Source organism: Phalacrocorax carbo, unplaced genomic scaffold (assembly GCF_963921805.1).
Source record: "Phalacrocorax carbo unplaced genomic scaffold, bPhaCar2.1 SCAFFOLD_454, whole genome shotgun sequence".
Taxonomy (NCBI): domain Eukaryota; kingdom Metazoa; phylum Chordata; class Aves; order Suliformes; family Phalacrocoracidae; genus Phalacrocorax; species Phalacrocorax carbo.
The window spans coordinates 1-13,853 of record NW_026990439.1 but is presented as its reverse complement, the minus strand read 5'-3'; the positions used below and the strand labels follow the sequence as shown (position 1 = coordinate 13,853).

The 13,853-nt window shown below is 77.5% G+C and overlaps 1 protein-coding gene across 1 annotated transcript; it reads left to right on the top strand.

Annotated features, from left to right (window-relative positions):
- Positions 1–496: 496 nt before the first annotated feature.
- Positions 497–13,849, top strand: LOC135311214 (host cell factor 1-like; the record flags this gene model as incomplete). Its single annotated transcript, XM_064440347.1, is given in 14 exon segments — positions 497–908; positions 2,283–2,513; positions 3,076–3,141; positions 3,144–3,182; positions 5,582–5,801; positions 5,887–6,029; positions 6,125–6,263; positions 6,954–7,039; positions 7,042–7,176; positions 8,555–10,151; positions 10,762–10,928; positions 11,655–12,142; positions 13,463–13,707; positions 13,710–13,849. Coding segments are annotated over 14 exon segments (4,108 nt in total), but the record flags the coding sequence as incomplete, so codon positions are not given.
- Positions 13,850–13,853: the final 4 nt, after the last annotated feature.

Sequence of the window (13,853 nt, the reverse complement as noted above, 5' to 3'; positions counted from 1 at the left end):
GCGAGGCCGTGGGAGCCGTGGGCGAGGCCGGGGGTCCCGTGGGAGCCGTGGGCGAGGCCGGGGGAGCCGTGGGCGAGGCGGGGGTCCCGGGGGTGCCGTGGGCGAGGCCGTGGGAGCCGTGGGCGAGGCCGGGGGTCCCGGGGGTGCCGTGGGCGAGGCTGTGGGAGCCGTGGGCGAGGCCGGGGGAGCCGTGGGCGAGGCCGGGGGTCCCGGGGGTGCCGTGGGCGAGGCTGTGGGAGCCGTGGGCGAGGCCGGGGGTGCCGGGGGTGCCGTGGGCGAGGCCGTGGGAGCCGTGGGCGAGGCTGGGGGTGCCGGGGGTGAGGCTGGGGGTCCTGGGGGAACCATGGGTGAGGCTGGGGGTGCTGGGGGTGAGGCTGGGGGTCCCGGGGGAACCATGGGCAAGGCCGTGGGAGCCGTGGGCGAGGCCGGGGGTCCCGTGGGAGCCGTGGGCGAGGCCGTGGGAGCCGTGGGCGAGGCCGGGGGAGCCGTGGGTGAGGCCGTGGGTGCCGGGGGTGAGGCCGGGGGTGCCATGGGCAAGGCTGTGGGTGCGGGGGGAGCCATGGGCGAGGCCGTGGGAGCCGTGGGCGAGGCCGGGGGTCCCGGGGGAGCTGTGGGCGAGGCCGGGGGAGCCGTGGGCGAGGCCGGGGGTCCCGGGGGTGCCGTGGGCGAGGCCGGGGGTCCCGGGGCGCCCCTCACGGCGCGGCCCGCAGGTGCTGGGCAGCAGCCCCCAGATGAGCGGCATGGCGGCGCTGGCGGCGGCGGCCGCGGCCACGCAGAAGATCCCGCCGGCCTCCGCCCCCGCCGTGCTGGGCGTCCCCCCCGGCGCCACCATCGTCAAGACGGTGGCCGTGACCCCCGGCACCGCCGCGCTGCCGGCCGCCGTCAAGGTGGCCTCGTCCCCCGTCATGGTACGCGGACCCCCGACCCCCCCCCGACCCCCCCCGGGGTGGGCTGGGACCCCCACATCCCCCCCCACCCCACCCCGTGACCCCCGGCACCGCCGCGCTGCCGGCCGCCGTCAAGGTGGCCTCGTCCCCCGTCATGGTACGCGGACCCCCGACCCCCCCCGGGTGGGCCGGGACCCCCACGTGTCCCCACCCCCCTGGTATGCCTGACCATCCCCCCCCAGTGTGCCAGACCCCTGTCCCCCCTCCCCGGTGTCCCAGACCCCCTCCCCAGTGTCCCAGACCCCCTCCCCAGGACGCCCCCCCCCCCCCCCAGCATCCCGGACCCCCCCCCTCCCCGGTGTCCCAGTTCCTGGCGTCCCAGACCCCCTCCCCGGGACCCCCCGCCCCTCCCCCGGTGTCCCGGACCCCCTGCCCCTCCCCGGTGTCCCAGACCCCCTCCCCAGGACCCTCCCCCCACCCCCCAGCATCCCGGACCCCCCCCCTCCCTGGCGTCCCAGACCCCCTCCCCAGGACCCCCCCCCTCCCTGGCATCCCAGACCCCCTCCCCGGGACCGACCCCCTCCCCAGCATCCCAGACCCCCCCCTCCCCGGGACCCCCCACTCCCCAGTGTGCCAGCCCCCCCCTCCCCACACATCCCAGACCCCTTCCCACCATCCCCAGCATGCCAGACCTCCCCTTCCCCCATCAGCGATGTCCCAGACCCCCACCCCTCCCCCACCCAGCGTCCCAACCACTCCCCTACCCCCCCTTGGGCGTCCCAGACCCCCACCCCCGTCCCAGCTCCCTCTCTCCCCCATCCCAGCCCCCCATCGCCAGCGTCCCACCCCCCTCTTTCCCATCCCTGCCCCCCCACGGTGTCCCAGACCCCCCCTCCCCCATCCAGCCCCCCTCCCCCAGCGTCCCAGCTCCCCTCCCCCCATCCCAGCCCCCGACCCGTGTCCCAGACCCCCCCCCTCCCCCAGCATCTCAGCCCCCTCCCCGGTGTCCCAGCCCCCCACCCGTGTCCCAGACCCCCCCATCCCCCATCCCAGCCCCCCACCCGTGTCCCAGACCCCCCCTCCCCCAGCATCTCAGCCCCCTCCCCGGTGTCCCAGCCCCCCACCCGTGTCCCAGACCCCCCCTCCCCCCATCCCAGCCCCCCACCCGTGTCCCAGACCCCCCCTCCCCCATCACGCCCCCCTCCCCCAGCGTCCCAGCCCCCCTTCCCCCTATCCCAGCCCCCTCCCCTGGTGTCCCAGCCCCCCTCCCCCCTATGCCAGCCCCCCCCCACCACGTCCCAGCCCCCTCCCCCGGTATCCCAGCCCCCCCCCCCGGTGTCCCAGCGCCCCCCCCGTGTCCCAGACCCCCCCCCCAACGCCGCCCCCCGCCCCCAGGTGAGCAACCCGGCCACCCGCATGCTGAAGACGGCGGCGGCGCAGGTGGGCACGGCGGGGGGGGCGGCCCCCGCCACCAACGCCCCCACGCGCCCCATCATCACCGTCCACAAGTCGGGGACGGTGACGGTGGCCCAGCAGGCGCAGGTGATGACCACCGTGGTGGGCGGCGTCACCAAGACCATCACCCTCGTCAAGAGCCCCATCTCCGTGCCCGGGGGGAGCGCCCTGGTGAGCGAGACCCCCCCACACACACCCCCCCCGTGGGGGCAGCCCCCCGCACGGCCTTCGGGGGTGCCGGCGGGCTGCAGGGGCGGCCGGGGCCTGGAAACACCCCCGGGTTTGGGGGGTCCCAGGGGGTGCCAGACCCATAAACACCCCGGGTTTGGGGGTCCTGGGGGGCGCCGGGTGCAGGAACACCCCGGGTTTGGGGGTCCCGGGGGGTGCCAGACCCATAAACACCCCGGGTTTGGGGGTCCCGGGGGGCACCAGGCCCATAAACACCCCGGGTTTGGGGGTCCTGGGGGGTGCCGGGTGCAGGAACACCCCGGGTTTGGGGGTCCCGGGGGGCACCAGACCCATAAACACCCCGGGTTTGGGGGTCCCGGGGGGGCACCAGGCCCATAAACACCCCGGGTTTGGGGGTCCCGGGGGGCACCAGGCCCATAAACACCCCGGGTTTGGGGGTCCCGGGGGGCGCCGGGCCCCTCAGCGCACCGTTCGGGGTCCCGGGGGGGGTCGCGGCCCCCCGAGCCCCCCCCGAGCCCCCCCCTGAGCCCCCCGAGCCCCCCAGATCTCCAACCTGGGCAAGGTGATGTCGGTGGTGCAGACCAAGCCCGTGCAGACGTCGGCCGTCACCAGGGCAGGCGTCCTCCGGCCCCCGTCACCCAGATCATCCAGGTGCGCCCCGGGGACCCCCCGGGGACCCCCCCCACCCCTGAGACCCCCCTGAGACCCCGCCCCCACCCTGAGACCCCCCCTGAGACCCCGCCCCCACCCCTGAGACCCCCCCTGAGACCCCCCAGAGACCCCCCTGAGACACTGCCCCCCACCCCAGAGACCCCCCCTGGGACCCTGCCCCCCACCCCTGAGACCCCCCTGAGAACCCCCCCCACCCCTGAGACTCCCCTGAGACCCCCCTGAGAACCCCCCCCCCCACCCTGAGACCCCCCTGAGAACCCCCCCCACCCCAGAGACCCCCCCGAGACCCCGCCCCCATCCCTCAGACCCCCCTGAGAACCCCCCCACCCCTGAGACTCCCCTGAGACCCCCTGAGAACCCCCCCCACCCCTGAGACTCCCCTGAGACCCCCCTGAGAACCCCCCCCCACCCTGAGACCCCCCTGAGAACCCCCCCCCACCCCAGAGACCCCCCTGAGACCCTGCCCCCACCCCTGAGACCCCCCTGAGAACCCCCCCCCACCCCTGAGACCCCCCGAGACCCCCCCCCCACCCTGAGACCCCCCTGAGAACCCCCCCCCCCACCCTGAGACCCCCCTGAGAACCCCCCCCCACCCCAGAGACCCCCCTGAGAACCCCCCCCACCCCTGAGACCCCCCTGAGAACCCCCCCCACCCCTGAGACTCCCCTGAGACCCCCCTGAGAACCCCCCCCCACCCTGAGACCCCCCTGAGAACCCCCCCCCACCCCAGAGACCCCCCTGAGACCCTGCCCCCACCCCTGAGACCCCCCTGAGAACCCCCCCCCACCCCTGAGACCCCCCTGAGACCCCCCAGAGACCCCGCCCCCACCCCTGAGACCCCCCGGAGACACCCCCCCCCGAGACCCCCCAGAGACCCCGCCCCCATCCCAGAGACCCCCCTGAGACCCCCTAGAGACCCTGCCCCCATCCCTGAGACCCCCCTGAGACCCCCCCCCACCCCTGAGACCCCCCTGAGAACCCCCCCACCCCTGAGACCCCCCGAGACCCCCCCCCCCACCCTGAGACCCTGCCTTGGCCCCTGAGACCCCCCCGAGGCACCCCCACCTCTGAGACCCCCCAAGAGCCTGCCCCAACCCCTGAGAGCCCCCCACCCCACCCCTGAGACCCTACCTTGGCCCCTGAGACCCCCCCGAGGCACCAACCCCTCCCCGAGACCCCCCCTCACCCCCAAGGACCCCGTCCCCTCCCCGAGACCCCCCCTCACCCCCAAGGACCCCATCCCCTCCCTGAGACCCCCCCTCACCCCAAGGACCCCGTCCCCTCCCTGAGACCCCCCCTCACCCCAAGGACCCCGTCCCCTCCCCGAGACCCCCCCTCACCCCCAAGGACCCCGTCCCCTCCCTGAGACCCCCCCTCACCCCAAGGACCCCGTCCCCTCCCCGAGACCCCCCCTCACCCCCAAGGACCCCGTCCCCTCCCTGAGACCCCCCCCTCACCCCAAGGACGCCGTCCCCTCCCCGAGACCCTTCCTCACCCTCAAGGACCCCTTTCCCTCCCTGAGACCCCCCCCCCACCCCCGAGGACCCCGTCCCCTCCCCGAGACCCCCCCCTCACCCCCGAGGACCCCTTTCCCTCCCCGAGACCCCCCCCCCACCCCCGAGGACCCCGTCCCCTCCCCGAGACCCCCCCTCACCCCCGAGGACCCCGTCCCCTCCCCAAGACTTCCCCTCGCCCCTAAGGACCCCGTCCCCTCCCTGAGACCCCCCAAAGACCCCCCCCACCCCTGAGACCCCCCAGAGACACCACCCCCCCACCCTGAGACCCTGCCTTGGCCCTTGAGACCCCCCTGAGACACCCCAACCCCTGAGACCCCCCCACACCCCCGAGGACCCCGTCCCCTCCCCGAGACCCCCCCTCACCCCCGAGGAACCCGTCCCCTCCCTGAGACCCCCCCTCACCCCCGAGGACCCCGTCCCCTCCCCAAGCCCCCCCCTCACCCCCGAGGACCCCTTTCCCTCCCCAAGGGCCCCTTTCCCTCCCTGAGACCCCCCCCTCACCCCAAGGACGCCGTCCCCTCCCCAAGGACCCCTTTCCCTCCCTGAGACCCCCCCCTCACCCCAAGGACGCCGTCCCCTCCCCAAGGACCCCTTTCCCTCCCCAAGCCCCCCCCCTCACCCCCGAGGACCCCTTTCCCTCCCCAAGCCCCCCCCCCTCACCCCCGAGGACCCCGTCCCCTCCGCAAGGGCCCCTTTCCCTCCCCGAGACCCCCCCTCACCCCCGAGGACCCCGTCCCCTCCCCAAGGACCCCGTCCCCTCCCCGAGACCCCCCCCTCACCCCTAAGGACCCCGTCCCCTCCCTGAGACCCCCGAGACCCCCCCCGGCCCCCGCTGACCCCCCCCCCCCGCCCCACACGCAGACCAAGGGCCCGCTGCCGGCGGGGACCATCCTGAAGCTGGTGACGTCGGGGGACGGGAAGCCCACCACCATCCTGACGACGACGCAGGCGGGGGCGGGGGGCGCCAAGCCCACCATCCTGGGCATCAGCAGCGTCTCCCCCAGCACCACCAAGCCCGGGACCACCACCATCATCAAGACCATCCCCATGTCGGCCATCATCACCCAGTCGGGGGCCACCGGTGAGCGCCGGGGCTGGCGGGGAGGTGGGGGTGGTGGTGGTGGTGGTGGGGGGTCGCCCCTAACGCCGCCGCGCCCCCTCCCCAGGCGTCACCAGCAGCCCCGGCATCAAGTCGCCCATCACCATCATCACCACCAAGGTCATGACGTCGGGGAGCGGGACCCCCGCCAAGATCATCACCGCCGTCCCCAAGCTGGCCACGGGCCACGGCCAGCAGGGCGTGACGCAGGTGAGGAGGGGGGGGCGGCGCGGGGCCCCCCCAGCCCCCCTCCCCCGCCGCCCCGGGGGGGGCCCCCCCCGCTGACGCCCCCCCGCCCTTCGCAGGTGGTCCTTAAGGGAGCCCCGGGGCAGCCGGGCACCATCCTGCGCACCGTGCCCATGGGGGGCGTGCGCCTGGTGACGCCCGTCACCGTCTCGGCCGTCAAGCCCACCGTCACCACGCTGGTGGTCAAGGGGACCACGGGTAAGCAGGGGCGGCCCCCCGCGCCGCCCCACGGCGCCCCACGCCGCCCCACACCGCCCCACGGCCCCCCCCTCCCCGCAGGCGTCACCACGCTGGGGGTCACGGGGAGCACGGGGGAGCAGGGGCGGCCCCCCGCGGCCCCCCATGGCCCCCCACGCTGCCCCATGGCCCCCCACGCTGCCCCACGCCGCCCCATGCTGCCCCATGCCACCCCACGGCCCCCCCCCCCGACACCCCCCTCCCCGCAGGCGTCGCCATGCTGGGGGTCACGGGGAGCACGGGGGAGCAGGGGCGGCTCCCCACGCCACCCCTCCATGGCCCCCCACAGCCTCTCATGGCCCCCCACGCTGCCCCACGGCCCCCCATGGCCCCACACACCACCCCACGGCCCCCCCCGACACCCCCCTCCCCACAGGCGTCACCACGCTGGGGGTCAAGGGGACCACGGGTAAGCAGGGGTGGCCCCCCACGCTGCCCCCCCATGGCCCCCCACAGCCCCCTGTGGCCCCCCACAGCCTCCCATGGCCCCCCACGGCCCCCCATGGCCCCCCACACCACCCCACGGCCCCCCCTGACACCCCCCTCCCCGCAGGCGTCGCCACGCTGGGGGTCACGGGGAGCACGGGGGAGCAGGGGCGGCCCCCCACGCCACCCCACGGCCCCCCCCCAACACCCCCCCCCTCCCCGCAGGCGTCACCACGCTGGGGACGGTGACGGGGACGGTGTCGACCAGCCTGGCGGGGGCGGGGGGCCCACAGCGCCACGGCCTCGCTCGCCACCCCCCATCACCACGCTGGGCACCATCGCCACGCTCTCGAGCCAGGTCATCAACCCCGCCGCCATCACCGTCTCGGCCGCCCAGACCACCATGACGGCGGCCGGGGGGCTCGGCACCCCCACCATCACCATGCAGGTGAGCGCGGGGACCCCCGGGACCCCCCCCGCGGGCCCCCGGGCACGCGGGAGCAGCACCCCACGGCGCCCCGCCAGCGCCTTGACACACCCCCCCCTCCCCATTTGGTGTAGGCTGGGGATTTGGGGGGGACGCGGGCTCAAACTGGGGGGGGGGACGCGGCTGGAGGCCACCCCCGGGACCCCTCGGGCCACCCCTGGGCCCACATTGGGCACCCCCGGGACCCCTCGGGCCACCGCTGGGGACCCACTGGCCACCGGGGATGTAGGAGCAGGACCCCCCAGCCCCCCCTGGTGACACGTGGTGGGGGTCCCTGCACCCCCTAGGCCCCCCCCAGTGACGTGTGGTGGGGGTCCCTGGACCCCCCAGCCCCCCCAGTGACAAGTGGCAGGGGTCCCCTGCACCCCCAGCCCCGCCAGCGATGCACAGCAGGGGGGGTCCCCATGTCCTTCATCTCCCCCAGCCATGCACGGTGGGGGTCCCCAGCCCCCCCGGTGACGCACAGGGGTGGTCCCCGGCCCCCCATGCCCCCTGGCGATGTGCACGGGGGGGGTCCCCAGCCCCCTGACCCACCCAGTGACACGCAGCAGGGGTCCCCAGCCCCCCGCCAGCCCCCCTGCTGATGCGCGGTGGGGGTCCCCATCCCCCATGGCGATGCACAGGGTGGGTCCCCGGCCCCCCAGCCCCCCCGGGGACATGCAGCGGGGGTCCCCGGCCCCCATGGGGACGCACAGGGGGGGTCCCCGGCCCCCCAGCCCCCCCAGCGACACGCAGCAGGGGTCCCCAGCCCCCCCAGCGACGTGTGGTGGGGGTCCCCATCCCCCATGGCGATGCACAGGGTGGGTCCCCGGCCCCCCAGCCCCCCCGGGGACGCGCGGCGGGGGTCCCCAGCCCCCCCAGCGACGTGTGGTAGGGGTCCCCATCCCCCATGGCGATGCACAGGGTGGGTCCCTGGCACCCCAGCTCCCCCGGGGACGCGCAGTGGGGGTCCCCATCCCCCATGGTGACGCACGGGGGGGGGGTCCCTGGCCCCCCAGCTCCCCCGGTGACGCGCGGCAGGGGTCCCCATCCCCCATGGCGATGCACAGGGTGGGTCCCCGGCCCCCCAGCCCCCCCGAGGACATGCAGCGGGGGTCCCCATCCCCCATGGCGATGCACAGGGGGGGTCCCCGGCCCCCATGGGGATGCACAGGGGGGGTCCCCGGCCCCCATGGGGACGCACAGGGGGGGTCCCCGGCCCCCCAGCCCCCCGGGGACGCGCGGTGGGGGTCCCCATCCCCCGTGGCGATGCACAGGGTGGGTCCCTGGCCCCCCAGCCCCCCCGGGGACGCGCGGCGGGGGTCCCCGGCCCCCCCGGTGACGCGCGGCGGGGCGGCAGCCCGTGTCCCAGCCCACGCAGGTGACGCTGATCACGACGCCCAGCGGGGTGGAGGCGCAGCCCGTCCACGACCTCCCCGTTTCCATCCTGGCCTCCCCCACCACGGAGCAGCCGGCGGCCGCCGGCCCCCTCCCCGAATCCGGCCAGGCCGAGGCGGGGGCCGGCACCGTCACCCTGGTCTGCTCCAACCCCCCCTGCGAGACCCACGAGACCGGCACCACCAACACGGCCACCACCAGCCTGGTGGCCAACGTGGGCGGCGGGGGGCTGCCGCCGCCGGCCCCCCAGCTCCAGCTGCTCTGCGAGGGGCCCGAGGCGGCGGCCCCGCTGCCCCCCGGCGCCCGCGTCTGCTCCAACCCCCCCTGCGAGACCCACGACACCGGCACCACCAACACGGCCACGGCGGCCGGCGCCCGCCTCCGCGCCGGCGCCCCTTGCCCCACGCGCCAGACGGCGGCCACCGGCACCACCATGACGCCGCGGCTGTGCCGGGAGACCCCCGGCGGACCCCGGCCCTGCCCGCCCCGGCCCGCCGCGGAGACCCCCGCCGGGGAGGAGAAGCAGCCGCCGTGCCCGAGCCGCCGCGCCCCCGACGCCGCGCCGTGGGGAGCCCCCGGCCGCGCCTGCGGCGGCCCCCCCTGCGAGACCCCCGAGGCGGCGGCGGCCAGGCCCTGCGCCAACCCCCCCTGCGAGACCCACGAGACGGGGACGACCCACACGGCCACCACCGCCACGGCAGCCGCGGGGGCGAGACCCTGCGCCAACCCCCGCCGCGAGACCCCCGACCCGGCCGCTGCGGCGGGGGCGAGACCCTGCGCCAACCCCCCGTGTGAGACCCCCGACCCGGCCGCGGCGGCACAGCCCTGCGCCAACCCCCCCTGCGAGACCCACGAGACGGGGACGACCAACACGGCCACCACCACCACGGCAGCCGCGGGGGCGAGACCCTGCCCCAACCCCCCCCGCGAGACCCCTGACCCGGCCGCGGCGGCGACGGCGAGACCCTGCGCCAACCCCCCCTGCGAGACCCACGAGACCGGCACCACCAACACGGCCACCACCACGACCGCCGCGGGGACGAGACCCTGCCCCAACCCCCCCTGCGAGACCCCCGACCCGGCCGCGACCACCACGGCGGGGGCGAGACCCTGCGCCAACCCCCCCTGCGAGACCCACGAGACGGGGACGACCAACACGGCCACCACCACCACGGCGGCGGCGGCGGCGCGACCCTGCCCCAACCCCCCCCGCGAGCCCCCCGCCTCGGGGGCGGCCGCCCTCGTGCCCGGGGGGGGGTCCCGCCCCTGCGCCAACCCCCCCTGTGAGACCCACGAGACGGGGACGACCAACACGGCCACCACGGCCACGGCCGGCACGAGCGGGGGGCCGGAGCAGGGATCCCCCCCCTGCGAGACCCTCCAGACGACGGCCACCGGCACCACCATGACACCGGCCGAGGGGGCCCCCCCGGCGCCCCCCGAGGCTCCCGCCAGCCCCCGGCCCCCCCACGGCTGCTCCAACCCCCCCTGCGAGACCCACGAGACGGGGACGACCCACACGGCCACCACCGTCACCGCCAGCATGGGCGCCAACCAAGGTGACGCCGTGGGGAGGGGGCTGCGGGGAGGGGGCTGCGGGGAGGGGGCCCTGGGGGGGGCTGTGGGGGGGGGGGGGCTGTGGGGGGGGTCGCAAGGGGGCTGTGGGGAGGGGGGTCGTGGGGAGGGGGGCTGCGGGAGGGCTGCGAGGAGGGGGGCTGTGGGGAGGGGGGCTGCGGGGGGGCTGTGGGGAGGGGGCTGTGGGGGGGGTCGCGAGGGGGCTGTGGGGAGGGGGGTCGTGAGGAGGGGGGCTGTGGGGAGGGGACTGTGAGGGGGCTGTGGGGAGGGGGGCAGTGGGGAGGGGGCTGCGGGGAGGGGGCTGTGGGGGGGGTCGCGAGGGGGCTGTGGGGAGGGGGGTCGCGAGGAGGGGGCCGCGGGGGGGCAGTGGGGAGGGGGCTGTGGGGAGGGGGCTGCGGGGAGGGGGCTGTGGGGGGGTCGCGAGGGGGCTGTGGGGAGGGGGGTCACGGGGAGGGGGATGTGGGGGGGCAGTGGGGAGGGGGCTGTGGGGAGGGGGCTGTGGGGGGATGTTGCGAGGGGGCTGTGGGGAGGGGGGTCGCAGGGAGGGGGCCGCGGGGTCACCCCCCCGCTCACCCCCCGCCCCTCCTCGCGCAGACCCGCCGCCGGCTGCCAACGGGCAGGGGGAGGTGGAGCCGCCCCCCCCGGGCGAGGGGGCTCCCCCCGGCACCCCCAGCCCCGGCCCCAGCGTCACCGGGACCCCCCAGCCCCGCGCTGTCACCACCGTCACCCAGTCCACGCCGGCGCCGGGGCCCGCCGTGCCGGTGAGGGGGGGTCGGGGGGCTTTGGGGACACGGTGGGGGGGTTTGGGGGTGTCGGGGGGCTTTGGGGACACGGTGGGGGGGGTTTGGGGGTGTCGGGGGGGCTTTGGGGACACGGTGGGGGGGTTTGGGGGTGTCGGGGGGGCTTTGGGGACACGGTGGGGGGGGTTTGGGGTTGTCGGGGGGGCTTTGGGGACACGGTGGGGGGGTTTGGGGGTGTCGGGGGGGCTTTGGGGACACGGTGGGGGGGGGTTGGGGGTGTCGGGGGGGCTTTGGGGACACAGTGGGGGGGGTCGGGGGGGATTTGGGGACACGGTGGGGGGGTTCGGGGTGTCACGGGGGCTTTGGGGACACGGTGGGGGGTTTGGGGGTGTCGGGGGGCTTTGGGGACACGGTGGGGGGGTTTGGGGGTGTCGGGGGGGCTTTGGGGACACGGTGGGGGGGGGCATTAAGGGCTGGGGGGGCTTTGGGGGCACATAAAGGCTTGGGGTGGGGGTGTTTGACCGCCCTATGGGGGCTTTAGGGGCTCCATGGGGGGGGGCATTAAGCTCTATGGGGGGCACTGTGGGGGGGGATAGGACGTGGGGGACCCTGAGGTAGCTTTGGGGACCCCCGCGGGCATCGGGGACCCCTGGTTTTGGGGGGCTGTTTGCACGGGGCGGGGGGGGGCCGCCATTGCCCCCCAACCTCCTCTCACCCCCCCCCTTTGTCTCCATCCCCCCCCCCCAGAGCATCTCATCGCTGACGGAGCCCCCCCCGGCGCCCCCCGACCCCCCCACCACCGCCGCTCCCGCAGACCCCCATCCCACCCCCGCCCCCTCCGCCGCCACCCCCTCGCCGCCCCCCACCGCCGCCCCACCGCCCCCCCCCCCCACCACCACCCCCCCCCCCCACCACCGCCGCCCCCTCCCCGGAGCCGCTGGCGGTGGTGGTGCTGCCCCCCGGCCCCCCCGGGCCCCCCGGGCCCCCCGGGCCCCCCGGCGGCGGGGGCGGCGAGGCCGAGGCGCTGGCGCTGCCCCCCGAGCTGATGGCGGAGGCGCCGCTGGGGGGCGCGGGGGGGGGCGCGGCCCCCCCGGCGCTGGTGGTGACGGGGCTGACCCCCGAGGAGCTGGCGGTGACGGCGGCGGCCGAGGCGGCGGCGGCGGCGGCGGCCACCGAGGAGGCGCAGGCTCTGGCCATCCAGGCCGTGCTGCAGGCGGCCCAGCAGGCCGTCATGGGTGAGGGGCTGGGGGGCGCTGGGGGGCGGGGGGGGGCGCTGGGGGGGCGGGGGGGGGGTGGGGGGCGGGGGGGGGCGGCGCTTGGGCCCGGGCTCGCGGCCGCTCTGTGCTTGCGGGGGGGGGATGGGGATGGGGGGGGGGTTGGGGGGGTCGTGGGGGGGGGCTTGGGGGGGTCTTGGTGTCGGGGGGGGCCTCAGGGGTCCCAAGGTCATGGGGGTCTCAAGGTCAGGGGGGTCCCGGTCCTATGGGGGAGTGGGCTCGGACCCACGGTCACAGCTGGTCTCTGCTCGTGGGGGCTCCTGGTGTCGTGGGGGGGGCTTGGGGGGGTCGTGGTGTTGTGGGGGGGGCCTCAGGGGTCCCAAGGTCAGGGGGGTCTCAAGGTCAGGGGGGTCCCGGTCCTATGGGGGAGTGGGCTCAGACCCATGGTCACAGCTGGTCTCTGCTCGTGGGGGTCCCAGTCCCGTGGGGGGTGGTCATGGGGGGGTCGTGGTGTTGTGGGGGGGGGGCCTCGGGGGTCCCAAGGTCATGGGGGTCTCAAGGTCAGGGGGGTCCCGGTCCTATGGGGGAGTGGGCTCCGCCCCACGGTCACAGCTGGTCTCTGCTCGTGGGGGTCCCAGTCCCGTGGGGGGTGGTCATGGGGGCTCCTGGTGTCGTGGGGGGGGGCTTGGGGGGGTCGTGGTGTTGTGGGGGGGGGCCTCAGGGGTCCCAAGGTCAGGGGGGTCTCAAGGTCAGGGGGGTCCCGGTCCTATGGGGGAGTGGGCTCGGACCCACAGTCACAGCTGGTCTCTGCTCGTGGGGGCTCCTTGTGCCATGGGGGGGCTTGGGGGGGTCGTGGTGTTGTGGGGGGGGGCCTCGGGGGTCCCAAGGTCAGGGGGGGTCCCAAGGTCAGGGGGGTCCCGAGGTCAGGGGGGTCCCAAGGTCAGGGGGGGTCCCAGTCCCATGGGGGGTGGTCATGGGGGTCCTGGTGTCGGGGGGGGCTTGGGGGGCTCATGGTGTTGGGGGGGGACGGGACTTGGGGGTCCCAAGGTCAGGGGGGTCCTGCTCCCATAGGGGGGGCTTGGGGTGGTCCCACGGGGGGTCGGGCTCAGTCCTGGGGGGTCCCCGGACCATGGGGGGGGGGGGGGGGGTGTCCCGTGGTCTCGGTGACCCCAGTCCAGGGGTTTGGAGGACCCCGGGGGGGGGGTGGGACCCCCCCCGATGCAGGGAGACCCCCCCAGGCGGGGTGTCCCGCTCGCTCCCCCAGCACCAGTTCGGGGGGGGGTGTGTGGGGGTGCCGCGCGCCCCCGCCCCCCCCCCCGACGGCCGCCCCTCCCCCCCCAGGCGCGGCGGAGCCCCTGGAGAGCGGGGAGCCCGGGGGGGGGCCCCCCGGAGCTGGGCGCCCTGGGGGGGGGGCCGAGGGGGCCCGAGGGGCCGGGGGGGGCCCATCCCCATCGTGCTGACTCAGCAGGAGCTGGCCGCCCTGGTGCAGCAGCAGCAGCTGCAGGAGGCCCCCCCCGGCGCCCCCCCCGGCGCCCCCCCGGCGCCCCCCCGGCGGCGCCCGCCCCCCCCGCGCCCGCCCCCCCGGCGCCCCCCCACCTCCCCACGGAAGCCCTGGCCCCCGCCGACAGCCTCAACGACCCGGCCGCCGACGCCGCCAACGGGCTGGGGGAGCTGGGACCCCCCCCCCGCCGGGCCCCCCCCCCCGGGCTGCTGCCCCCCGCCGCCGACGGTG